The 26,370-nt window shown below is 33.2% G+C and overlaps 4 protein-coding genes across 5 annotated transcripts; 2 read left to right on the forward strand and 2 right to left on the reverse strand.

Annotated features, from left to right (window-relative positions):
- Positions 1 to 3,905: 3,905 nt before the first annotated feature.
- LOC120167312 (eukaryotic translation initiation factor 3 subunit A-like) lies at positions 3,906 to 5,236 on the forward strand. Its single transcript, XM_039176372.1, has 2 exons — positions 3,906 to 4,121; positions 4,946 to 5,236. The coding sequence occupies exons 1-2, from the start codon at positions 3,906 to 3,908 to the stop codon at positions 5,234 to 5,236; spliced, it is 507 nt and encodes a 168-aa protein (XP_039032303.1).
- A 5,425-nt stretch (positions 5,237 to 10,661) lies between these two features.
- Positions 10,662 to 11,276, forward strand: LOC120167313 (wall-associated receptor kinase-like 20). Its single transcript, XM_039176373.1, has one exon. The coding sequence runs from the start codon at positions 10,662 to 10,664 to the stop codon at positions 11,274 to 11,276; it is 615 nt and encodes a 204-aa protein (XP_039032304.1).
- A 1,369-nt stretch (positions 11,277 to 12,645) lies between these two features.
- On the reverse strand, positions 12,646 to 16,317 carry LOC120167388 (probable protein phosphatase 2C 5). Of its 2 annotated transcripts, none has more exons than XM_039176422.1 (8): positions 16,256 to 16,317; positions 15,103 to 15,401; positions 14,603 to 14,774; positions 14,293 to 14,510; positions 14,046 to 14,153; positions 13,827 to 13,952; positions 13,510 to 13,742; positions 12,646 to 13,155 (listed from the first exon to the last, which is right to left on the reverse strand). In XM_039176422.1, the coding sequence occupies exons 2-8, from the start codon at positions 15,310 to 15,312 to the stop codon at positions 12,936 to 12,938; spliced, it is 1,287 nt and encodes a 428-aa protein (XP_039032353.1). In that variant the 5' UTR covers positions 15,313 to 15,401; positions 16,256 to 16,317; the 3' UTR covers positions 12,646 to 12,935. The 2 variants fall into 2 exon arrangements, with proteins under 2 accessions (XP_039032353.1, XP_039032352.1); XM_039176421.1 differs by having other exon boundaries at positions 16,102 to 16,282.
- A 1,652-nt stretch (positions 16,318 to 17,969) lies between these two features.
- LOC120167314 (kinesin-like protein KIN-14G) lies at positions 17,970 to 23,914 on the reverse strand. Its single transcript, XM_039176374.1, has 19 exons — positions 23,788 to 23,914; positions 23,322 to 23,488; positions 23,065 to 23,208; positions 22,692 to 22,970; positions 22,539 to 22,610; positions 22,363 to 22,431; positions 22,033 to 22,113; positions 21,745 to 21,939; positions 20,932 to 21,013; positions 20,756 to 20,851; positions 20,484 to 20,660; positions 20,275 to 20,381; positions 20,007 to 20,185; positions 19,754 to 19,915; positions 19,422 to 19,675; positions 19,158 to 19,321; positions 18,885 to 19,064; positions 18,327 to 18,715; positions 17,970 to 18,227 (listed from the first exon to the last, which is right to left on the reverse strand). The coding sequence occupies exons 1-19, from the start codon at positions 23,912 to 23,914 to the stop codon at positions 18,122 to 18,124; spliced, it is 3,030 nt and encodes a 1,009-aa protein (XP_039032305.1). The 3' UTR covers positions 17,970 to 18,121.
- Positions 23,915 to 26,370: the final 2,456 nt, after the last annotated feature.

Raw genomic sequence — 26,370 nt, forward strand, 5'->3', positions numbered from 1 at the left:
TTCAACGTCAATTCTTTTAGGCATGTTCTTTAACTCGGCCTTATGTGGACCGAAGACTCTAGAAAACATCGAACCGACCTTCCTCCCGATACTCTTCCTGGATGTATCGCAGTGTTTGTTCATGTTGTTGCCACCATTTTCACCCTGGTTTGGTTTCTTCCATTCTGCATGGCCTTAACGAACACCCTTGGAACCTTGATCCTAACGGTTGGTTGAAGGAGGGTGATGGTGACAACATGTGATAAGTGTGATTTTGGTGGCACAAAATCCCCATTTTTTTCATTGATTTTTCCTGCCATGAAGAAGAAGAAGAAAGTGCAGAAGAGATGTACATGATTGAGTTTAAAAAGAGAGCTCCTGGGATTTGAGGATAAATATTCAGTCATTAGGGAAAAGAGAAGCTGACTAATCTATGGAGAGTGGAAATTTAATCCCTTATTAATACATAAGGAAGGAAAAGGAAAAGATAATATAAATATTTATAGTCTGGATTTCCTCTCTTCTTATGTTCTCTTTTGGTATTGAAGTTAAGGCTAAAATATACTTAGCTTTGATGTAAAATTTACCTTCCTATTTTAAGTTTTGAAATTATTCATTTACGTTATGGAGATGATATTGTTAATAAATTTTTTTTATTGAACAATTTATTGTAGTAAGAGCAAAGAAAATTTTACTCCTAATCAGTGGCGGATATATGTTGTCCTCAGGGTGGATAGGTGTCCACCATGAAATTCTTGAAATTTTGAATTTCTTCTTCAAAACTTGAATTTTTTTCTGGTTAATATATGTGTGCCCACTCAAAAATTGTATCGTATCCACTCAGAAACAAAAAAAAAATTATTATTAATATATGCGTGTTCACGCTCAAATTTTTTTCTAAACCCACCACTGCTCTTAATGATATTAAACCCATAACTTAAATGAAACAAATATGTCAACTAAAAACTTTAATCATCTGTTCTAAATATGTTTACATTATCAGCAATTTGTTGAAATAACAAATTTAACTCTTGGAGTAAACTTTACCTGTTTATCATTCTTTTCTCCATCATGCCCTCTTACCCAATTTTAGTGTTTCCAAAAGTTTTCCTATGAGTATTTAATGGTCAATTTAATTATTAAAGATAAAATTAATTAAAATTTAAAGTATTTAATTGTACATTATATTGAATTATATATGAAAACAACTAAATGAAGCGAGATAAATTCAATTAATTTAATCGATTTTTTTTTATGTCTTAGATATCTTTGTTATATTTAATCTTTATTACTTTTCTTTCTTTGATCCACTAGTCTACCTTGTGTCCATATTCCCACAAAGGCCCATGCAACCATTGGTGCTGAGTTGGCAGTTAACAAGATTGATTTAATTATATATTTAGTCCTCATTACTACACAATTTTATCAAATTGGTCATAATTTTAAATTAATTTACTATATTTAATTCTCCTATCATACGACGACATGTGTTAATGATGACATGTGTCATGACATCACTGGAGACCCTTTCTTAATTTAATTTAATATTTTTTCTTCCAATCAGATGGTAACACGTGACACCATCTTATTGAAGGAAAATAAATTGAATTGAAGAAGCAGTTGGGAAGACTCAAATCAGTTTACATATTAAATTGAAGAAGCATGTGAGGTGATCTCTCTTATACTCACATAGTGCTTTACGTAATTGATATGTCATGGTTGATTTTTGGACTCTTTTAGTGAAGTCTGATTGGTTGGTTTTGATTTGGATAGACTAATTAGAAATGTTTGATGTTGTTTATATAGTTGTTGATTTCCTTATCATACATGAATTTGCATTAAGTTTTAACTAGTATTACGTTACAATGAACTTTATTTTTTAGGGGTATGTATCATATTTAATTAGTCACATTGTACATGAACATCATTCAATTAGTCAATACAATGTATATGTTTTGTTCATGAGGAATAATGTAGGTCCGTTAAATTAGAAAAATCTCTTTAAATTAATAAATTATTAATTTATTGATTAATTAATACCTCTTTAAATTAATAAAATTGCATTATCCCGATATATTAATTTATAGATATTTACTGTAGTTTAGACGCAAACACTCATTTTTAAAACATGTAAGGGCAAGTAAAATCCATTGTCACCATCTTAGCCCTTCATATTGCTTAAGTAGTGGATACTTGTTGGAAAAATAAACTCGCAAGGGAAATGTGATAATATAATCCCTTTAGCTTATAGCATTTTATTGTTTAATTCTTCAATCCTTGGATACACTTAAACTCATCCCCCCAACCTTCTCGTACTTCCCCCTTTACTTTATGTAGTCACCATTTTTCAAATGTTATATTATTATTATTATTTATTTATTTATTTATTACAAACCCAGGCTCAACATATAAAATCCAACCCCAAAAGAAATCAAAGTACCCAACACCCAAAGCCCACAAAAAAGGCCCACTTGGACTTGGGTTTTTTGTTTTTCTCTTCAACCACCAAAAGCCACAACCATTGGATCAGATCTAATCTGATGGTCCGGATCAGCTGCAGTATTAGGGCTTCATCATTAACCCTAAATGTTTGGTAGTCGCTATCGCCGTCACCAAGCCTACGCCGTCGTCGATTCCAGCATATTCCAGCCACGTCGATCGTCGGAGCCACCAAGCCGAGCCGAATCAAATCTCAATACGAGCCTCGCCAACCACCATGCATAGGAAAATGGTGAATATCAGAAAGCAAGTAGGTTAGATGGCATTTTTGTTGTAAAAATGAGAAGGGTGGGTCTATAAAAAGACCACTCGAAATATGTAAAAGGGATCTTTTTCCCTCATTCTCACAAGAAGCAATAAAAAAATTTCAAGGTAAAAACGTTTTCTTTTTTGTTTTTTCAGTAAGTTTTGAAATAAAAAAAGGAAATTGAAAGAGTTTACCTGAGAGGGGTAGTCGAAACCGAAGGGTCAGTTCATCGTCGCGGTGGTTGGAGTAAGGAAGCCGAGGGGTTGAGGTTTTTCTGGGAGCGTTTAGGGGTTGTTTTTTTGTGGTTATAGGTTTCGATTTTGGTTTAGATGAGTAGATCGGGGTGTATAGGGTGTTTTGGGTTTGATTGGTGGTCATCCGGCCACCGTTGAGGACGGCAGGCAGCGTCGATGGCCTTAATTTGGGGTGTCAATCGAGATAATAGGGAGAGAGGGTTGAGAGAGTTTGAAATTTTTTTAGGGGCTAAGGTTAGAAATGAATCAGGAAAAAAAGATGGCTTTTATAGTAGAAGTTTAGGGGTAAATCTCTTATAGGTCCCCAAACTGTTGCCGCATTTTTACATTTTAGTCTCTAGCCTTGTGTTTTTATATTTTAGTTTCAAAACTTTTGTCCCTATTGTGTGATTTTAGCTTTTATTTCAATAATGTTGGTTGAAATAAATAATTGGTAGAATCGCATTGTAATCCATCTAACTCTTCTATATTTTTGCATTTTGGTCACCTGCAGTGATTGTTTTGATTTTATTTTAATCTTGTTAGCCTGATCTTGTAATTTTTTCATTTTTATTTGTTAGTGCATTTTAGGCTTATAAAAAACGAACAATCATGCTTTAGTTCCTCTTATCTTAGCGTGTATGTAACACCCCCGACCCGTATCTGACCCAGATACGAATCTGAGATGTCACATTGATTTTTTAAACGCTTGGACTCTTTTAAAATGCAACTAACACTTGAAAATGAAAACAAAACTAAATAAAACATATTTACAAGACATGTCAGAGCATATACGCTTTAAACATTTATGGTACATGCCTACTGCACTTTACAATAGGTGAATTTTGTTAGTTAAAAATTTCATTAATAAATTAAATATAAAGATATATAACAAATACTATCTTGGTTACGCATTGATTTGAAATGACAATGTTTCCATCTTGTAGATGACTGCGCGTAGGGCCTTCCAGTTTTGCAAGCAGTATAAACGGACAACAGAGTTCCGAAGGTTGTGTGAGATTATACGAAATCATTTAGCTAATCTAAATAAATATAAAGACCAGAGGGACAGGCCTGACCTGTCAGCACCAGAGAGTTTGCAACTTTATCTTGACACAAGATTTGAGCAGCTAAAGATGGCTACCGAACTTGGACTCTGGCAGGTTGGTTGTTTGCTTTGTCAAGTGTTTTTTGCCTTTTTAATGATAATTTTTATATCTAGCTTTTGTTCGTGTTTATGATTATTACTTAACATGTTTCATTGGCAGGAAGCTTTTCGTTCTGTTGAGATTCATGGATTGATGTCCATGTCAAGAATATCCCAAGGCTTCCTTGATGGTGGTTTATTATGCCAAGTTAACCAAATATTCTGGATTTCAGGCAGCCATCTTTATCATGGTTATTCATGGTTGAAGCTATTATGAAAACAAAACTAAATAAACATATTTACAAGACATGTCAGAGCATATACGCTTTAAACATTTATGGTACATGCCTACTGCACTTTACATAGGGAATTTTGTTAGTTAAAATTTCATTAATAAATTAAATATAAGATATAACAATACTATCTTGGTTACGCATTGATTTGAAATGACAATGTTTCCATATTTTGAACATCTTGTAGATGACTGCGCGTAGGGCCTTCCAGTTTTGCAAGCAGTATAAACGGACAACAGAGTTCCGAAGGTTGTGTGAGATTATACGAAATCATTTAGCTAATCTAAATAAATATAAAGACCAGAGGGACAGGCCTGAGCTAATCTAAATAAATATAAAGACCAGAGGGACAGGCCTGACCTGTCAGCACCAGAGTTTGCAACTTTATCTTGACACAAGATTTGAGCAGCTAAAGATGGCTACCGAACTTGGACTCTGGCAGGTTGGTTGTTTGCTTTGTCAAGTGTTTTTTGCCTTTTTAATGATAATTTTTATATCTAGCTTTTGTTCGTGTTTATGATTATTACTTAACATGTTTCATTGGCAGGAAGCTTTTCGTTCTGTTGAAGATATTCATGGATTGATGTCCATTGTCAAGAATACTCCCAAGGCTTCCTTGATGGTGGTTTATTATGCCAAGTTAACCAAAATATTCTGGATTTCAGGCAGCCATCTTTATCATGGTTATTCATGGTTGAAGCTATTTACAATTCAAAAAAGCTTCAATAAAAACCTAAGCCAGAAAGATTTGCAGCTGATAGCTTCATCCGTTATTTTGGCTGCACTGTCAGTGCTCCCTTATGATCAAACACATGGTGCATCACATTTAGTTTGCTAAGTCAATAATGTCAATTGCTATACTGGGAGTTGGGGACCAACTTTATTTCTGCAATGATAGCCTTTAGGGACGGTTTGGTTCACGGCATATAACATTACCGGGGGAATGAAATCCTCCTTCCCCCTTTGGTTGGCCGGTAATCTTTTATTACCAACAGTAGATTTTTTGGGTATATTACTGGGAATGTGATTACCCCTTCCCTTAAGCATTGTTGGATTATCGGCGTTTTGGATTAAAATGCCCTTAATTTTTTTTCTCAAAATTATCCTTCTCCTGTTATTGAATAATAAAAATTCTACGAATGTTAAATTACAAATTTATTCTTAAATTATTTTAGATTTACAAAAAAAAGACCATAATTATAATTTTATATGAAGTTCAAGGGTTAAAATAAAATTTTACCATTTCATTAAACCTATTTATCTTTTCAATTTTGTAAAAAAAAATTATATAAATTTTATGAATTTAAAAATTTTAAAGAAAATATATAAATTAATTATAGTAATATTATAGTAGAATTCAACTTTTTTAAAAAACAAATATATAATAAGGACAATTTGGTAAATTATACATTTCAATAATTTTTTATTCCTTTAACCAAACACGATAATCTTACATTTCTACTAAACCAACCAAACATAAAATACAATATTCCCTAATAATCTTTTATTCCATTGGTAATCTTACATTTTGTGATCCAAGCGCACCCTTAGAAATACTGTAAATAAGACTTTTACAGATTCATTTCATTTTAAATCAGACTTTTACAATAACCAGAATATTTTAAAAAATAAAACCAACGTACGTAAATGTGTACAGATTCATTAGAAAAAAAATAAAAATTTAAAAGTGTGAAACAAATATTAATAAAAAAAAATATTAAATTATTATTTAAATATATGTAAAACTTAGATATTATATTAATATAAAATAAAAATATTTAACAAATTTATATTTTAAGTAATTAAATATCTAATTCAAAGTATGTATCAAATGATATAAATAAGAAAATCATTATTTCACGAGTAACGTTATCTATGATAAATGTATAAAAAAAATGGTGGAAATGACATTTCTACCATTTTGAAATATATACAGTATTGTATGTAATGTCTTGTTTGGGTATAAACCACTTCAAACCAATGAATGTATGATAATGAAAGTATGTTTAGTATGTGTACATGACCGATGTATGATATATGTAGTGATTATTGATATGTATATGGAATTAAAAGTATGTTAGCTTTGCTAGTTCGACTATATGAATATGTATAATTTATTTTTGCACTTATATGTTACATATATATATATATAATATGTGATAGGTTAATAGTGTTACCGTATAATGTTTGCGTTAAGGGATATGTTTTGAACACTCTCAATATGAAAATATGCTCGTGTGCCTATATAATATGGGTGAAATATGAATTATGTATCGAAATAACTATATATATATATATATATATATATATATATATATATATATTTGACATACTTATATACCTTAATGAATGAGATATGATTAAATCATGAATATGAAAAGGTATTTAAAGTGATTTAGTTACAAAGATGATTGTATATGTTTCTCTTATCTTTTAGTCTAAATGACGTGAGTATGATTATATAAGGGTCACATTGATTTCTTTTAGAAAAATTGAGACCTCATATATCATTAAGTTAAAAAACAGGGACCATCTACTTTATTTATTCTTTTTTTATTCATACTTTATTTATTCTTAAGAGTCTATTATAGGGGTGCTTAATGAATTGAGCATTTCGAACTCGATTCGGTCAAAGTTTGGTCAAAGCTCGACTCAGGTTGACTCGACTCGAACTCAAGACCTTAACGAGTTGAGTCGATTAAAGTCCAATTTGACTCAATTAGTTCGCGAGCAGCTCATTATTTTTTAAAAATAATTTTTAATAGTTGTGGATTGTTACTTTGAAGTTTAGATTTTGAAATTGCTTCATACGATCTTTTAATAATTTTTTTGGTTAAATTTGTTAATTTATGCTTATATTAAACTCTGTATAATATTAATAGATTTTACCTATAGTTAAAAAAATGAAAATTTCAGCGAGTTTGACAAGCAACGAGTAGAGTAGAGCAACAAGTTTTTTTTTAACGGGCATGAGTCTAACAAAATTTTAATAAGCTTAACGAACAACGAGTCAAATTAAACAACAAAATATTTTAACGAACATAAATAAAATATTATTTAACTCGAAATCAACTCGCTCGATAATTATCCATAGTCCATTATTAAGGAAACTTGATGCAAAGCAAAGGACATTGTGTTGAGAAGCTCAACCGATTTGACGTTGTTGTGAAGGTGGTGTGGTATTTATTTTATTTACATTTTGGCTTGTAATGAAGCTGAGTGGTTTGGGCGGTAAACGTGGCCGTTTTGGCTAATTTTAATGTTTCTACATACCATTATATTTTGGATACTAATATTCTATATGGGAATGATGTTGAATGACACCTGCAATGATGCAATGTGTATCACTAGTGCCTTCAATGGCTTTTTGATTAAAAGTTGTATTAATATTATTATTATTATTATTATTATTATTGTTGTTATTATTGTGACTTTATTTTTGAATGGTTATGGGTCTCATCAAATTTATTGACAAAAAAGTATTATAAAAATTATTTCTAAATATATAAAGATCAATTATATTATTATTTTCGTATCGAAAATTTCTCACCATAAACATGAAACTGACATGTTTCTATCTTTTAGAAAACTTTACGGACTCTAACCTAAATTTGTATTAAAAAAAAAGTTTGACCTTGTACAACTCAATCAAAATCCATTAAATTTAAATCATATATCTGTCTCTAATCTTATTCGACTTAATTGAATTAATTTTTACTTATACCTAAATAAACAAAATTATTCGTGATTCATATAAAAAAATCCCATTCTTCTGCAAGAATCAAACGTTCTCGGTGGTTAAATGGATGGTTGTTATCCCTAAAAGTCTCTAGTTCAAGCACCAACAACTGTATGTTATTTGAGCTTTCATTGTCGAATAATTAAGAGGCTTTAGAACAAATATTACTACTTATAATTACCCTAGATTAATATATAAAAAAAGCATTCTTCTTTTACTTTATTTTACCGAAAATATGATTAATGATTATATATTATTATTATTATAGAAAGCATTAGAAAGATAAACCAAGAAAAATATGGGGTTTGACTTTGAATTGTGATTAGTCTTGTAATGGTCTTGCTATACTATTCTTAGGGATTATCATATTATAATTTCAATATAAAAGTTAGACTAGAGGTCTCAAATTCGAGTATCAGAGACTGCAATGATGTTTAAACTTTGATTATCAAATGAAACATATACTTTCTTATAATCACTATTAATATATCATATAGAAGTAATTATAAAATTAAAAAAAAACATTTTCATAAATATATCAAAATATGATAGGGTGAATTTCATTTAAATTTAATCTCAATCCGACTTTAAAAATTTAATAAAAACTCTTTTTAACATGTCTCAACCCTTATCATGTAATGGGATGTCATTCAAAAGCTATATAAATAAGGTTTGGATTATTAAAATAGGGCACACCCACTCCCTCACGGGGCAATTGGTCCCATATACAATTCCTAAACATGGAAAGTAGGATCCTTGTGTTAGTATACCAATTTCGTATTTTATTACTCATATTCCTACATGGATTACCTTAAATTACTTTATCCATTGATCCTTCCAAATCTTTACATTTACATTTTCTTTTACATCAAACAAGGAATTTTCAATTTTTCGATTTTTAATAATTTCAAATACAAAAAGAATATATACATAGATGATACATGAAATGTACAAAATCATATACATTATGTAACTGCTCGAATCTGAGACTTTTAAAGAGAATAATATTATTTTTAATCATCGAATTGTTTGATGGACTCTTTTACTTGACTTCTAACGTGTATATATGGCAAATCAGATTCAAAGTTCATGCAAGTCACACTTAGGTTTATATATTATTGAGCACCAGTTGGTTGATAATGCACTCAAAAAGGAAATCACTTTTTTCATTAATTAATTATTTTTCATCATGCTGGTTTTCGAGGATGAATTAAGGGTCCCGACTGAGGATAGTCGTCCCTTCTCAACATTTAAAATTATCATATATTTTATTTTTTATTTATATCTATTTATAATTCTTAAAACTTTAAAAAATCACCCCTAACATAAAATATTGCATACGTATTGGCAACTGATATAGTTTTATAGTTTATTTTAGTGGTTTAGGTATCCATTATTTAATGACATCTCATATTTGTTTTTTGAAGAGATTCTTAATCAACGGCGTGAATGATTGTGAAAATAACATATTATGTAAAAAAATTATCTTGATTTAAATATAAAAGTTTATTATTATTACCACGAATCAAACGATCTTAGTGGTTAAAAAATGATTGTTATTTTTTTAGGTATCAAATTCTAGCATTACATATGTAGGAGTGTATGAACGTTTAATGTCAAATGATTGAGAGTCTATGAACAAACACTACCTTGTATTCATCCCGTGCATAAAAACTTACCCCAACTATTGGAGACATTTTTTTTATTCTCATGTTCTCTACTTGTCAAAAAGTGTTTGATGAACTATTGATGGTATGTGTTTTGTGAAATGTCTTTAAGAATGATATATAAGAATTTAAAAGTTTTAGGAGGACGATCATCACCACCCGCCCCTCTCTAGATCTATCCCTACCTACATACGGGTTTTTTTCTTTCCTTGCATACATGTTTTCTAATTGTTTGAATTGTATCGACAAGCCAATTCCCCTTTTTCCTTTTAATGGTATCCAGAGGTGGATTTAAAAATTATACCAACAACAAGTTGGTCTAATGGGATGAGGCACTAGGTCCCTTAAGCAAGATCAGGGGTTCGAATCCTGACATTTGCTAATAGAATAAACTGGGTTGGTAGGGTTGCCCTTGCTTCTCCAGTATCCGAATTGGACTAGTCGATCAATAGATCAGATATGAGTGATTAATTCAAAAAAAATAAAAATTATGGTCTAAAATTTTAATTTTCTTTTCAAAAATGAGTATATAAATTTCTTTTTCCCTTGATATATTAAATTAAATTAAGTAATTTTTTTTCTAAAATAATGATAAGCAGTTACTCCCTATAGGAGCTCAATACATTAATATATTTGTCTTCCAAATATAGTACATATATGGAGGCGTTTGAAGCTCCGATTGGCTTATAATGCACTAAAAGAATGAGATGCACTATTTTATGTTTTGCTTTTATGTGCAGCTTTGGGTGCCATAATTTGTCTATAAATTGATCATTGTGTGTCCAGCCTCTTCCATTGCTCAGAACAAAATTTGGTTTATTTTACCTGTAATTTCTAAGCTGTCGAAAACCCTAAAAATGGTGCATGCCATGGTTTTCTTGTTCATTTTAGTAACCCAAGTGTCAGCTTATCGCCTATGTCCCAAATGCAGCAAGACAAAGGTACCATATCCACTCAGCACCGACGAAAACTGTGGTGATCCGAGGTACAGAATCTACTGCAACGAAGACGTCCTCGAGTTCATGTCGGCTCAAGGTTCGTTCCACAAGATCCTCAGTGTTGACCCCAAGGCTAATAAGCTTGTTATAAAGCCTCCTTCGATTGACCTAGACACTTGTTACTCGTCTGATCTCGATCAAGGGGGCCTGTCGCTCGACGAGAGCTTGCCTTTCAACATATCGAAAAGTAACACGGTCATGTTGTTTAATTGCTCCGATAACATTCTCTTGTCTCCGTTGAATTGTTCTTCGAGTAGTTTTTGTAGGGAGTTCGAGGAGTCCGGGGAAGGGTGTGGGTGCAGGGGGACACTTTGTTGCCATTTTTTGAAGGATTCGTCGATGACTTCGCATCGGATAAGGGTACGGGTCGGCGGGTGCACCGCGTATACTTGTGTGGTCGATAAACAGGCTGATGATGATAGCATTGAGTCGTGGAACTTTGGCATTGAGCTGCAATGGCTTCCTCCTTTCTGAATAATCTCTTTAGCAGAGATTTAAATAGCAATCCGCTATTGGAATAACGATTGTTATATAGTGATTTTAATGACGTCTTAAAACCGTTATTTCACGACCGTAATATCCATAATTACCGTAATAGCACCCGTTATGTGTACAATCACGATAAACACAATGCAACAAAAAATGTAACCGCAACCGCAATATCTTGTTTTTTCTTTTATGTTTGTGTGTGATGTGCAACTGTGATTGTTACGTTGTGGCTTTGGTTGCTAGATTTTCCTTGTGATATCGATGAATAAATTTCCTTATTCTTCTACTGAATTTTTTTTAATAAAAAAATAATGCCAAATTTTGAATTTTATACTATTTAAAATTTCGAAAATAATTAAATTATTGATAAATTTATGAACTTGAACAATTTATTTTTACAATTTACTTACGGATAAATTATTGAAGTATTAATTTCCAGATCAACATTTTGTTTGTAAAGATTAATAAAATTATCCAATTAAATTAATTTCTCAAATTTTGATATCAAAATTCTAATGAATTAAAGTAAAAAAAAAAAACTTCTTTAACATTGTAGAGTAGAAGATGAAATTTACGACTTATAATATAATTTTGGGAAAATCATCCCATTAGCCATCAAACTTTTGGGTATTCTCTTTTTTTATCATCAAACTAAAAGTCTTACAAATTTAGTCACCGGCATTATAATTTGGTTTCAATTTAGTTATTGTCCATTAAACTATTTTGTATAACTGCACTTAGTCATCAACACTTGCATATCCTATCAATTTGACCATAATTTTAATAACTCAACAATTTTAGGCATCGCACCTACAAGTTTAATCCTCCATGGTTACAATGTCTACCAATTTGATCTTGATCCCAAAACTTCAAAAAAATTAATAATTATAAAAAAATTAAAAAAATGAAGGACCAAATTGATTTTTTATAGTTATAATTTTTTGAATTTTGACTGAAAATGTAAATGTGGGGAGCTGAGTTGAAAAGTTCAGTAAAGTGGGGTAAATTTGTTGAATTATTTAAATTTTGGATCAAATTAATAGAATTTACAAGTGTTGATGACTAAACACATAATTATACCAAATGAAAATTTGACTCGTGAAATACTTAGTTACGAGTTTAACAAATAGTAACTAAATTACAACAAGATCTTTAGTTTGGCAACCAAAATAGAACAACCCCAATAATTTGGGGACCGATGGATAATTTACCCTAGAATTTCCTCTTTGTCAATTTGCGGGTCCAAACTTACACCATCAATGAAAGCTACAAGATTATTAAGAACAGCTCAGTTGCACCAATCAAGTTCTAATGGTTGGCCAATGCACAATCAAGTCTAATGCAGAAAGGAATAAAATACATACACACTACTTGCATTCTTCACTTTTAATTACAAATTCAAGCGGTTAGCAATTCAAACTATGATCACAAATATCTATCAGACACCATCTTCGTCCCGAGTTGGTCCGTGATATAGCCGAGCACAAATGTAAACTCACAAAAACAATAATGGCAAAACACCCTACCTCATCATCTCTAACTCGGATCATCTACTGCAATCACCAGGTAAAATGGGAAACAAAGGATGTTCACACTGCCAGGGGGGAAAATACATCATATTTACTTTGTTACCGGAAGAGATGTTTATGCGATCACCGTGGGTTTGCTTGTCCTTTTTCCTTCCATGGCATCTTTCTTTTTCCGACAGTTTGTGCAGAGAAAGGGTCCTTCCCAGGGCTTTGAAGCAGGTGAGAAAAATGGCCCGGAGTTCACAGTTAAACCCTCTGCCGGAGGTTGATCGACTTGACAGACAGCACATTTGAAGATTCCCGAGTTTGTATTTGTGGGAAAATCCTTACCTAACCTGCAAATTTTTATTATGAAATCAATGGGGTTAGAGACTGTTGGTCTAATATAAAACCTGGTAATCCTTGCTCCAGGATAATAAATGTATCCAAACAACTTAAGTGAAACGTCATCTTGCAAACAATCACAGCTTCTTTTGCCTTGCAAATTCGACATTATGAAAGAACTAGACTGATTGGTTGCAAATTCAAACATAAAATCTACTCATGGGAATACACATGACCAGCATTGCATTAGTAACTTCCGCGATTTTTCCGAAGACAAGAAACGCTCCTCCCCCACATGCTTATTATAAAGAAAAAGGTGAAATTAAAAGATAAATTAAGACACAGTAAAGTTCCAACGTACAAACCTTTCAGCAAGCATTGCAGAACCCTCCTCAAATAGCTCTTCAACAACTCCAACAGCAGAGAGTTTACTTGTAGTTTTGTTTGTAGAATTTAGAGATCTCTTCCCGAAAAGTAAAGAACTGAGCACATTCTGCTTTTTCATAGGTGTTGAAGGTAGGACAGGCACGTCAGAAGGAATAATATCGACAACCAGGCATGTTGTATCATCCTTCAGGCCCCTTGACCTCAAAGCTTCCTAAAAGTAGTATTAAAAGAAATAATTAATATGAAGGTTAATTGAATGGATACCATAATGAGAAAGCGCTGTTCTGGATATCACCTTAACAACCAGCTTTGCTGCAAGCTCTGCTGGTAGTCCCCGACAAGACTTGGCAGCCATGTCTGAAGACAAAGCATCCCAAATACCATCTGAAGCAATAATAAGTCGTCCTCCAGCATTTGACAACTAGGACAAAACAGAAAAGAAGTTTCAGATTCAGGGTTCCAATGCTCAGAAGAAAATTAATAAATCATCGGCAATAAAATACGAAGATGTAACCTTCACTTGCTTAACATGCGGTATTGGTACAATAAACTCCCCAACATCTGTGTCACCAATTGACCTAGAAAGGCATAATCCACCAGGCCAGCAACGAAGGGGACCAACCTACAGAGATTCAACCCATAATGATAACAACTATTAATACCTTTCACAAACAACCCCATTCCGCCACCTCTAATTCCACCAACTCAAACAAGAACAAGACAAAAGGATGAATACTTTTCTTGTTGTAAGGGTGAAATACCTCATTGCCCCCGAAAACATTAAGTCTCCCAACTTCACCCCCACTGGCAGTGACACGCTCCCTTTCTTCTTCATTCTCTTCTAGCCTGTGATCTACTGTCAGGAGAGAAACTATACCCCCTTGGGTGTCCAATATACATCTAGAATCGCCAACAGATGCAACAGTGACAGTCCATCCATCAATCACAACAAACGTAACTGTTGTCCCAGAAGTTTCCCCTGTCATCAATATAAATGACTACAAAGATAAGCATGCAACATAATTTGACTGAGAGAGAAAAAGGTGCGATGAAATAGAGATGAATACATGCCTTTCTGCTGAAATTCGATGTCTGTTTTCACAAAACCTGCAACCAGAGCCCGGGGAAGGGCTTGAAGCCACTCCTCCCTATTGGCACCTTGTGGAATTGCACTCAAGACATTACCCAATAAGTTCTCCTTGGCAAAAATGGCAGCTGATATACCATTATGCCCATCAAAAATCTGTGAATAAAACCAATATTAGAAATCGACACAAGCATCAAAAGTAATGCCACATTTATCATGCTCAAGTTTATCAGTAAGAGAGAAAAGATTTTGATACTAATTTTTATGCATACAAATCAAACAAGAACATACATTCTCGTAGTCAGCGAATCTCTAAATCTCCTTTTTCCCACATTATATGATTTGTATTATCTTTCTTTTTAATTCTTCATTACTTCATAACCAAACAAGAGGAATCCATCACGTGCTATTTAAGCTGATAAGCCATCATCCTTCATGTTTGAGATAGAGAGAGGGAAAGGGGAGGGTAGAAGGAAGAAAGTACCGCGAATACTGAAAAAGATGTTGATGGATTCCCAGAAACCCTCTCACAATCAGGTTTAATCAGAAAGTAATCTTCTCCTTTTTTGGCCAAAGCAGCCTGTCCAAACTTCACAAAAGGCTTCTCGACTTTCTCATTCCTCAGTTCCCGGCCAATTAAGGTCGCAAGTGGAACAAGAGGTGGCTTCATCCTCGATACTTCAACCTGGCTCATGTTAGTTAAGGTGTCAACATTCCAAGAACTCCACTGATGAAGTTTTAGCAATCCAAATGAAACAACTTAGCATCACCAGTCACGAAATCCTGCAAGATACATAACAGAAATTCTTTAAAAAAAACAGTTCAGTTTTTACACAGCATAGAACACAATTTTACCATGCAATCAGCTAAAAGAAGCAAAATAAGAATCAAACTGATCAAGAACTTCACAATTTATTTCAATATCATGTATAATATAAGATGACATATCAAAGCCAAAAGGATCAAACGTCAAAAATACATATACATTTTAGACTCAAGCTTTGATAAAATTAACTAAAGTTTCCATGCAAAAACAGCAATCTAACAAAACCAACTAACCAAAAGTCCCCTTATAAATCTCACCACATCAATTCAATACCACTGAGAAAAAAAATCACTGGAAACTGATCTGAAAACTTTGCACATATGACATCACTTTTATTAAACATAAATCAATCCCCAAAAACAACGAGGCTGATAAAGAAATAGTGAATCAAACAAATACAGTGCACAAATTTAATAATCCAAGCTAAATTCCTTATCAATTAAAAACTTGACCTCAAAAGGTATCATTTTTAACCCATCAATCCACCAAACAAAAACAACCCATTTTTGAACCGTCCGCTCACAAGCTCAAAGTGAAGTTCAAGACCCAAAATTCAACAAATCAAGCTGAAAAACACAATCGAAACCCCAAATAAGTGAAAATTGGAAAATCCCCAAAAAAAGACGGTCACAATTGAAGGCGAAGAGAGAGAGGAGCCTCAGATCGAGCAGGTCTAGCCGTACATTGGGCACCTCTTCATTTATCTGCTTGTACAAAAACACATTCTCCTTTTTGTGCTTTTTCTGGGTTCCAAAAATCAAAGCCCTAAAGGAGAGAGAGAGAGAGAGAGAGAGAGGGAGAGGGAGCTCACAGTGATTTGCTTGGGAGAGAAATCTAGAGCGAGAGAAACGCGGGTTTCATTTTGGTGCTGATTTTCGAGGGGAGGGCGGGGGGAATCTTTTAATGGCACTTATGTCCTAAATCTTAATATTTTCCCACCTAAATAATAGGTATAAAGTAACTTTTAGTCCCTGTATTTGTTTACTTTTTAACTTGGTCCTTAATTGTTTTTATCTGCATCAGCAGTAAACTTGATTTTATTTATTTATTTTGATAACATGAAACTATGAGATTATCTTAGAGTTCCACATAATCAAAAAAATAAGAAAATTTGTCAGATTCAGGACAAATATAGAAAAAAATATAAGGACTAAATTAAAAACTTCATCAAGTTTAGGACTAAAATTTAACTTACCCCTACAATATATATTAAGGAAAAAATATGAAAGGGAAATACCTTTGACATGACAAAACAACCGTCAAATATTAATGATGATTTCCCAATTTTTATCTTAAAAGAACTAAATTGATTACACAATACATTTTAAAATTCAATTAATTAATGTTCTCTAGAGCAAAACTTTGTTATATTATGCAAAGGACTGCCTTGTATTTTAACATTTTACACATGAGTCACAAAAATAAATTTACCCTTTTTCTTTATATTTTTTTAAAAAAAATTCATTATAATATGTGTTGTGGTATGTTAACCATCAATTCATCCTACCCTTTTTGACAACTAATAATAATTATTATGTAAAAGTATTACAAAAAAGTAATATAGTAGGTATAATAAGAGGAGAAAGTGGTGTTTGACTTTTTTATTTATTTATTTATTGATATTGATATTTCCTTAAAATAATAATCCATCTGGCTATATTATGAAGAAAATCTACCTGTCAAAAAATTCAGGGTCTAAATGGAAATTGGGTTTTGACTTATGTGTTCATTCATAAAATGGATAAATCAACTTTCTAGTCCCTGAGTTTGACCATTTTTTAGATTTAATCAGTATTATGTTATCAATATTTACTTGTAAACTTGATAATGTTTCCCATTTTTAGTTGTGGAACAATCTCCTAGTGATGCTCCATCAAAATGATTAAAAATTCCAAACTCAAGGATTGGTGTCGATAAAAAATTAGGGACCAAATTGAAAGATTGTCAAGTTCAGGGGTTAAAAGTTATATTATCCCTTCTTATAAGGAAGAAATAATAATAGAAATTTGCTGTTTTTTGGCTGGCAGAAAGAATGGTGGATGGGGGAAAATTTTCTGGTTTTTAGGAAAGAAAAAAAAGCATTTGGTGACGTGGCCATGTGATTTATGGGACCTACATAAGGTTAGCCACTCATTTGAAAAGGAAATGTGACATGCATCAACATTCATGCCCATGATCGTTTTGCTTTAATTGTGGCTAAAATTTCTCCTCCTGCTGCAGCCTCTTGGTGTATATGCACACTCTTTATATCTTTAGATCATTTCCGAACTTCGGGTTTAAGTTTTTTCGAGCTTAAATTGTTTCGGAAAATAAATGTTAGCATTATCAAATGACCAAATCATACAAGTAGGCGTATTGAAATATTAGTACTGAAAAAACTCACTCATGTACTCCATGTAAGACAGTTCCTCCTTCAAGTTCTAGGTAAAACAAGAAGAACAATAGAGGAAGAGAGGGAGAAGAAACAGAAAAAGCAAAAGCAAAGAATTCTCAAATCAAATTATCATCACCTGGATAATGGATTATGATTTTACCACAACTAAACACAGGCATTGTTGCCACTACTTTATATGTGACCATCTCCTTTTCACTGCAACTAAGTCATACACAAGTAAGGAGCACAATGAAAAATGGGAAAAAAATGAGGAGGCCGGTTCGTTTAACACTGTTGGTTTAATCACTTTGTTGGTGCAGTTTTCCGTTTTGGCTTGCTCGCATTTGTAATAGCTCCGGTTGACTGTCTCCAGGAAGATGGTGGCGGTATTAGTGATGGAATTGCGCTCCTGGTTTGTCAAAAAAAAAATGAAATGTAAATCACAAAACTGAATTCTGTGTTGATAAAGGCATTTCTAAATATTGGTGAGTTGATAAAGGCAGCTTACTTGACTTCTGTGGTCTTGGTCTTTGCTGGACTAGGTAGTCTGGATTGTTGCTGTCTCTTTGGTTTAAGTGCCATCCCATTTGAAGCAGTGGTTGTTTTAGGAATGGTATTGGATAGCGAAACCGAGTCGGTCTCCGAACAATCGCTAGTTGTAGCATCGATGCTGGAAGAATCATCGGTGGAGCCAACTTCAGAGCGAACTCGTTGCTGATCGTTCTCTTGGTTGCCCTTTTTGTTTGCAGACAGTTTATTCAAGTTGTCTTGCTTGTTGACCATGGTTTTATCATCTTCGTTTGACTTGACAACCTCAAGAGGTGGCCAAAGAGACGGATTCGATAACATGTCTTGGATTTCCAAACTTCCTCTCCTAGACGTGGTTGAAGACTCATTCTGAATCACCAGGCAAAGTATGTCATGTTATGCAAATCTTTTCATTGGTTCCAACGGTGGAGATATACCAACAGAAAATTAACAATTTTCCATCTCTGAAAGATGGTTTTTTCCATATTAATCAATGAAATCAGATTTATTTCCTACCAATTTGGCTGTTAAAGCATACCTCAGCGTTACAGACACTGCTAGACTGATCACTGGAACTTTGGCCTTTTGGAAGAGAAGGGGATGTTTCAAGGCTCGATGTTTTTGCTTCTGGACTGGTGGGTATGGTTTGACTCCGTTGCACTTGCTCGGCCTCTCCTTCCTTTTTCGCGGTGGCTAAGGCTGCTTTAAGAATAGCTATCTGAAAACAGTAGAAAAGAGATACAATGTTTATACGAACAAACGATTAAAATATAAGCAAGCTTTAAGTTAAAAATGTAAGACAAGAAGAAACCTGGTCTTTAAGCTCTTTCACTTCTGCGTTATCTTTGTTCATTTTAGCAGCACCAAGCTCAACTGTGGCTACCCTTTCTGCAAATTTGAGTGTACTAAGTGTTTCTCCATGAGCATCATACTCGGGAGCAATATGAACAAACATGAGTGTTTTGGCTTGTCCTCCTGACCGATGATGAGACCAATAACATGATCAGAAGACAATAATACATTGGATCATGAAAAGAAACTATACTTGTCTATGAGGATTCCAACATAACCTTACCAAGTGAATCTTGCAGCAACTGAGTAAGTTTACTGTTTCTATAGGGAACATGTGAACTTTTCGAAGCGAGAGAAGCGATCACATCGCCTAAAGCTGCAAGGGATTTGTTAATGTGTTGTGCCTCTTTTAACCGATCCCCCGTCACCTCGGATTTGTCAACTCTTTCACTTCCTGCCAGATCAACCAGATGCATAGAGCCGTGAAGAACGTTTCCTGAAGTAAGGTCTTTTCCTTGGACGTGAACTGTCAAGCAGCTGTATTGAAGGACACCAGATTAAAACTTAGAAATGAACTCAGTCCCGTGAAATTAAAACCAGAATATTAGAATGGACCTGTGAGATCGACTACTCCGGTCATTCATGGCTGTGGAGAAAACCGTGCGGTTTTTTTGCCCAAGGTTCATCAAGTTTATGACATCAGATGTCGACGATACACGTACAAGTTGTGCATCAGGTACATTAATCCCATTTTGAGAGCTGTTACGAATGTCTAGTGTATGTAGGAGTTAGAGAACACAAAAGGGTCTACGAGGAAAAATAAATAACATATAACATTCCAGATAAACATGTCTGATATAAAGGATATCTCTTATTTGCACCATCAGCTGCAAGGAGATCCTTGACTTGCTCATTGTAAATTTCAAGCATTTGCACCGAAATTACGTAGGAAATGGTTTCTTTCCTCTGGTTCGTGATTTCAAATAGATCACCCAATGCCCTGTAGTTTACACCTAAGCCTTCCTCTGTGAGCACTGTAGGCCCAGACTGGATTCACAAATGAGATGAAGAACAAGTTTTTGTTAATCAACTTAAAAGAAAATATCAGTGCAGTGACAAAATGCTGCATTTCTTACCATGGTATGAGTTTTCCCTGATCCTGTTTGACCATATGCAAATATACAAACATTAAACCCATCAAGAACGGATCGAATCAAAGGTTGGGTATCAGAGAAAACCTCCGCTGCACGGAATGAGAATTGATGCTCAGGGAAGGCTGACAAACTAAAAAGAAAATAGCATGGATAGAAACATAGATAGAACAAGTTCTTTTGGCATTGCTAACCTTGGGTTGCAGAAGGACCGAAAATCTTGTTAAAAGTAAATGATTTTCGGCCCTCTTTTCCATTTTTCGAAGGGACAAGGACTGTGATAGTTGTGTCATCTATGTGGTCTACACAACTCAAAACGTTTGATTGCACACCAAATTGTGGTCTTACTCGACAGTATACTCTTATACTCCCTAAAACATAATAATAAAAAAATAAAATTGAGATTTGATTTGAATGTAACACATGGTATATTCACTAAATCAAACTTTTGAACTGTTAAAGACACCTTTCAGGTCCTGCACTTGATTGTATAACTTGCGGTTTTCTTCAAGAACTGTCTTATATCCCGAAGCTGCATAAGCTAGAGTATGCAAGTGCTTACCTATTAAGAGAAGATGAAAAATATTGCATCTTTAATTTAGAACAAGATAAAAGGAATGATGGATTAACTCAAGTTAGTACCTAGATTGTTAAACTCTTCGTGGTATTTCGTCTGCAAATGTTCCATACCCACTTTTGTCGAACGAAGACTATGCTTCAGTTCCTATAGCCACAATGACAATGACTACTTCATATCTGCATCCCTATGGTAGATAATACAAAAATTATAACTAGAACTGGTGATTACTGCAAATTACCAGAATATATTTTTGTTGTTGTTCAACCATTGTCTTCTGTTTCAAAAGATGCCTTTGTTGTTCCTAAAGCCACAACGACATGCACTACTTCATATCTGCATCCCTATGGTCGATGATACGAAATTTATAACTAGATCTGGTGATTACTGCAAATTACCAGAATATATTGTTGTTGTTGTTGTTCAACCATTGCCTTCTGTTCCAAAAGATGCCTTTGTTGTTCCTACACCCACAACGACATGCACTACTTCATATCTGAATCCCTGTAGTAGATGGTACAAAATTTATAACAAGAACTGGTGATTACTGCAAATTACCAGAATATATTGTTGTTGTTGTTGTTCAACCATTTTCTTCTGTTCCAAAAGATGCCTTTGTTGTTCCTACAGCCACAACGACATGCACTACTTCATATCTGCATTCCTATGGTAGATGATACTGAATTTATAACTAGAACTGGTGATTACTGCAAATTACCAGAATATATTGTTGTTGTTCTTGCTCAACCATTGTCTTCTGTTCCAAAAGATGCCTTTGTTGTTCCTACAGCCACAACGACATGCACTACTTCATATCTGCATCCCTATGGTAGATGATACAAAATTTATAACTAGAACTGGTGATTACTGCAAATTACCAGAATATATTGTTGTTGTTGATGTTGTTGTTCAACCATTGTCTTCTGTTCCAAAAGATGCCTTGGTGTTTCCTCATCGGTATTGCACTCCTCATTTTGAGGTTCCTTTTTCTTTGACTCGGTCGATGATTCATCTTCAACCGTTTCCTCTGCTGGTGCCTCTACCTCTTCTGGTGCCTCTACTTCTACCTCAACCTTCATCGTTATATTATTTAAAGGATATGGAAGTATTCAATTGGTAATTGCATAAAGCAATAACTAAAAGCTACTTGGAAATATTTGGCCTACCTTGTCCTCATCGCATGAGGCAGTTAGAGACAGAGAGTTAACAGGAAGAGATTCTTCCATATCCTTTGAACTAGTTTTACTCTGTCAGATAACCCGAAATAAGTTTACCTTTTCTTTGGAAAAAACAAAGCTACTAAGAGACTTAAGGACCCATGTATATGAACGTTTACTGAGATCATAAGACAGACTACATCATCAAACATGTTGCATACAGCCCTTAGCTCTAATAATACTTGCAAAAGAGAAAATGTAAGCAAATTTATCTAACGGAGAATCGTTGAAATTTCAAGTTTAAAGAAATGACAGTTCTGAAGAATTAAATCTGCTCACCAGTTCACTGTGGCTTGCCAAGCGACGCTCGTACTCCTCCGAGACTTTAGTTATCATAGATTCCACGATCTGTTGTAGAACCAGAAGAGTTGTTTTTATGGTTTTCCCTCATTAAACTATTTTCCGTCCTAAATAAAGTGACTAATCTAGATAATATTCTTAGAGGAGGACATTACCATTGGAATCTCTTCTTGCCTCTTATGTAAAATGGCTGCTCGAACTAACATACTCAAAGAAGGCAAGGAAGCCTGAAATGAGCTTAGATGTTCGTCATTTCAATCCATAAAACAAGAACATGAAAGAGAACCGGCAAGAAAAGGCTCACTAACCGTGTCACTGAGGTCCGACTGCTCACTATTCAAGCTGTCCATGGATTTCTCACCCAATGACATTGTCCTTGAAAGGGAACAATTCATGAACGGTTCGCTGTTTCTTCGTGTGAAAGATCTCACCAGCCCGGAACTTGTGGGGGGGTTCACCGGCACGGGACTTGTGGGGGGTTTGGCACTTTCTATATATTTCCATGCACCAACTCCACCACTCTTTTTCCATTCACTGTAAGACTTTAATGCAAGAACACACTGCACGATCCTTTTAGTTTTCCCAGCCTGAAAAAAGATTGACATTCAAGAAACATTCATTTCATGATAAACTGCACAGACTGTTTCATTCTAACAAAATTCAAAACTTCAATAGACTAACCTGTTCCAAATCTGAAGCTTCAAAAGTAGGAATCCCCAGTTCCTCTATAACTTGAAGGAAGTTTCTCACATTCTCAAAGAATGGGTACTCTGATAAATCAACCCCATCAGGAATTATACTTGAATCACTAGGTCCATCTACTATCTACAATTGACATAAGATATATAAATATATATACACACACATATATATTAGATCAGACATTTGATCAAGCAAGTTGAATACTATAAAAAAAATAGTTAATGAATCATACATACCTTAGGCACAGATCCAGGTTGAATCTTGTTAAGAGCAGTGCACAGGATCTTTCCACTTCGCAACCCGAGCCTGAATTCATCTTCAGAAGGCTCAGCAGGCAAATCTTTACCCAGAACTACTCCAACTGTTTTTCTCAGCCACCCAGTAGCTTCATATATTTTCCAAGCTAAAAAACAACAAACAAGTTCAGTAAATCATTGATGTTAACAAGAACTAGAAACTCTCTCTGAATTCTATTGCATTTATGCAGAATTCAAACAACAAATCCTCAACATTGTCATAAAATCATGAAAACTAATAAAAACATATCAATTTCTATCTCTTAACATGGAATTCATAGAATATAAAACCTTAAACATGATTAAAACTGATGAACATAAAGAAAACCCAAGATTGTATTCCAATAAAGCTCAAGAATGATCAACATTGAGATTTATAACAAAAAGAAGAAAGTTAGATCATTACAAGCCTCCTCTGTGTTTCTCGAATTAGTAATATGACTAATATCGTCAATTCGAGTTCCATGCTTCTGAATAACTTCTTCCAAAACTGATATTACAGTGGCTTGCGGAATCACCGAATCCGATGCCATTTTTCAGCCCAAAAAAATATACAAAATATACTACGATTTTTTTCAGACTAAATTCAAAATTATCAATTCATTTAGATTAACTTTCAAAACCCAAATCTTAAAAGAATAAATAGATTCCAAATTTTGAATTTTTCCTCTTTTCTTTTGTTATAACGAAAAGCTCTGTTCAAGGAACAGGGGAGGTTAAAAACAGAGACCAATGATTTTTGTTTTGTGTTTCTATGTTTTTTTCTAAGTTTTTCAAAAATGGGTATTGGATATTTGTATACAGATAATACAGAGAGAGAAGATTTGGAGGGGTTTAAACAATTTTCCCTCACTTTCTCTCATTTTCTCGGTGTTTTTCCTTTTCCTGTTTTCAGGCTCTCTCTCTCTCTCTGCCTCTGTTTTCCTTTTGTTACAGTTTCTATTCTGATATTAAGGAGAAGAACCATACACCAAACCTGACTCCGAACCTCATGGTTACGTGAGAGCTTCATGGTTTATATTTTCTCGGGAAGAGAAAATGATGGACTAATTTTAAAACTTCATTTTTTTTGTTTTTTTGTTTTATTTTTCTATTTTTTATTTTTATGTTATTTATTTTTAGGTTATTAGGAACTAATTAATGTAGTTATTTACTCTCAAATTTTATTCAAAATTCGATATTTTTTGATCATTTTAGGATATTTTATATTTTTCAAGGTCTTTATGAGTTTAAATTTTTTTTAAAATTTTGATTACTTCGAATTTAGATTAATTCAATTTTATTAAAATTAATTTGAGATCGAATCATCTTGTAAATTTGAAAGATATACAAATCGGTTGGGTATAATAAGCAAGTGAATCCATATATGTTACAACATAAATAAAATAATTCATTTTTTTCGAATGTTACAATGTCATCTCGACTACCATCGGAACCCTAAACACATTTCTTCTAATATCAAACTATCATTGTTTATCGAGGATAGACATAGAGATACGGCCGCACTTCCTGAAATTTTTAAATTCCCTTATAATGTAAGTGTTTTTTTTACAAATAATATAATTTTACATTTCTGAAAATTTATAATTTCGTAACCCTAAATACTTAAATATAAATTTCTAAGTTTGTATTTCTAATAAAAAATTTTGTATTTGTCCCTGACCGTGTTATTTATTTTAATGAACGATTATTTAAAAGAAATGTTAAAAGAGGGGGACTGTTGGGTAAACTTATAAAATATTTTTTAATCCCAATGAACACTAATTTTCACGTCATTTAATCTAACAAAACATATTAGAATTCCGCATCAACGGTTAACGGCAATCCAATGCATATTATAGGGACTTTTATAATGATTTATCCATTAATTTTCATGTCATTTAATTTATAAAGAATATAAGGATAATGGTACTTAGGGCCGTTTGGTTCACGGCATAAAGGATTATCGGGGGAATGTAATCCTTATTCTCCAGTTTGGTTGGCCAGTAATCATATTCCTGATAATCTTTTATTACCAACAGTTGATTTTTTTAGGTATATTAACGGGAATATGATTACCCCTTCCCTTAGGTATTGTTAGATTACCGACATTTTGGACTAAAATGCTCTTAATTGTTTTTTCAAAAATATCATTATTCTATCGTTGAATAATAAAAATTCTACGAAGGTTATCCAACAAATTTATCCTTAAACTATTTTAGATTTACAAAAAAAATCTATAATTAAAATTTCATATGAAGTTCAGGTGTTAAAATAAAATTTTACCCTTTCATTAAACATATTTATCTTTTTCAATTTTGTAAAAAATATATATATTTTTTTATGAATTTAAATTTTTAAAGAAAATATATAAATTAATTATAGTAATATTATAGTATAATTCAGCTTGTTAAAAAACAAATATATAATAAGAACAATTTGATAAAATATACATTTCAATAATATTTTATTCCTTTACCAAACACTATAGTCTTACATTCCTACTAAACCAACCAAACACAAAATACAACATTTTCAGTAATCTTATTTCCCGTAATCTTTTATTCCCACTGGTAATCTTACATTCCGTGAATCAAACACACCCTTAAGGTTCTCAAACTGAAGGAAAACATCAATATGATCCTTTAACCTATGGAAAGCGATATCAATCGTTATAGTATTGATATTATGGTCTACGACATTGATAACTCAGAAATAAGATGAATATGCTTTATATGTTAGCTTATTATATGGTATATTAGGACTTGCGAATGACCCTTTGATTAACACGAACTGTAAACGTGATAAAGAATGAAATTAAAGTGAATTAATAGTTGCAATCACCATCACCTACCGATCAAATCTATGTAAAAAGGAAAAGAAAGTCTAGATTTTGAAAGAAATTTAATGTACATGTAGGAGATTCATCAATAGCTATCTTGTTCCAAGTACTTAAATAAAGGAAAGGATAGGATGTCCCTTTGCATATGTGTAAAGACTAAATAAACGT

Source organism: Hibiscus syriacus, unplaced genomic scaffold (genome assembly GCF_006381635.1).
Source record: "Hibiscus syriacus cultivar Baekdansim isolate YM2019G1 unplaced genomic scaffold, ASM638163v2 tig00111671_pilon, whole genome shotgun sequence".
In the NCBI taxonomy this organism is placed as follows: Eukaryota; Viridiplantae; Streptophyta; class Magnoliopsida; order Malvales; family Malvaceae; genus Hibiscus; species Hibiscus syriacus.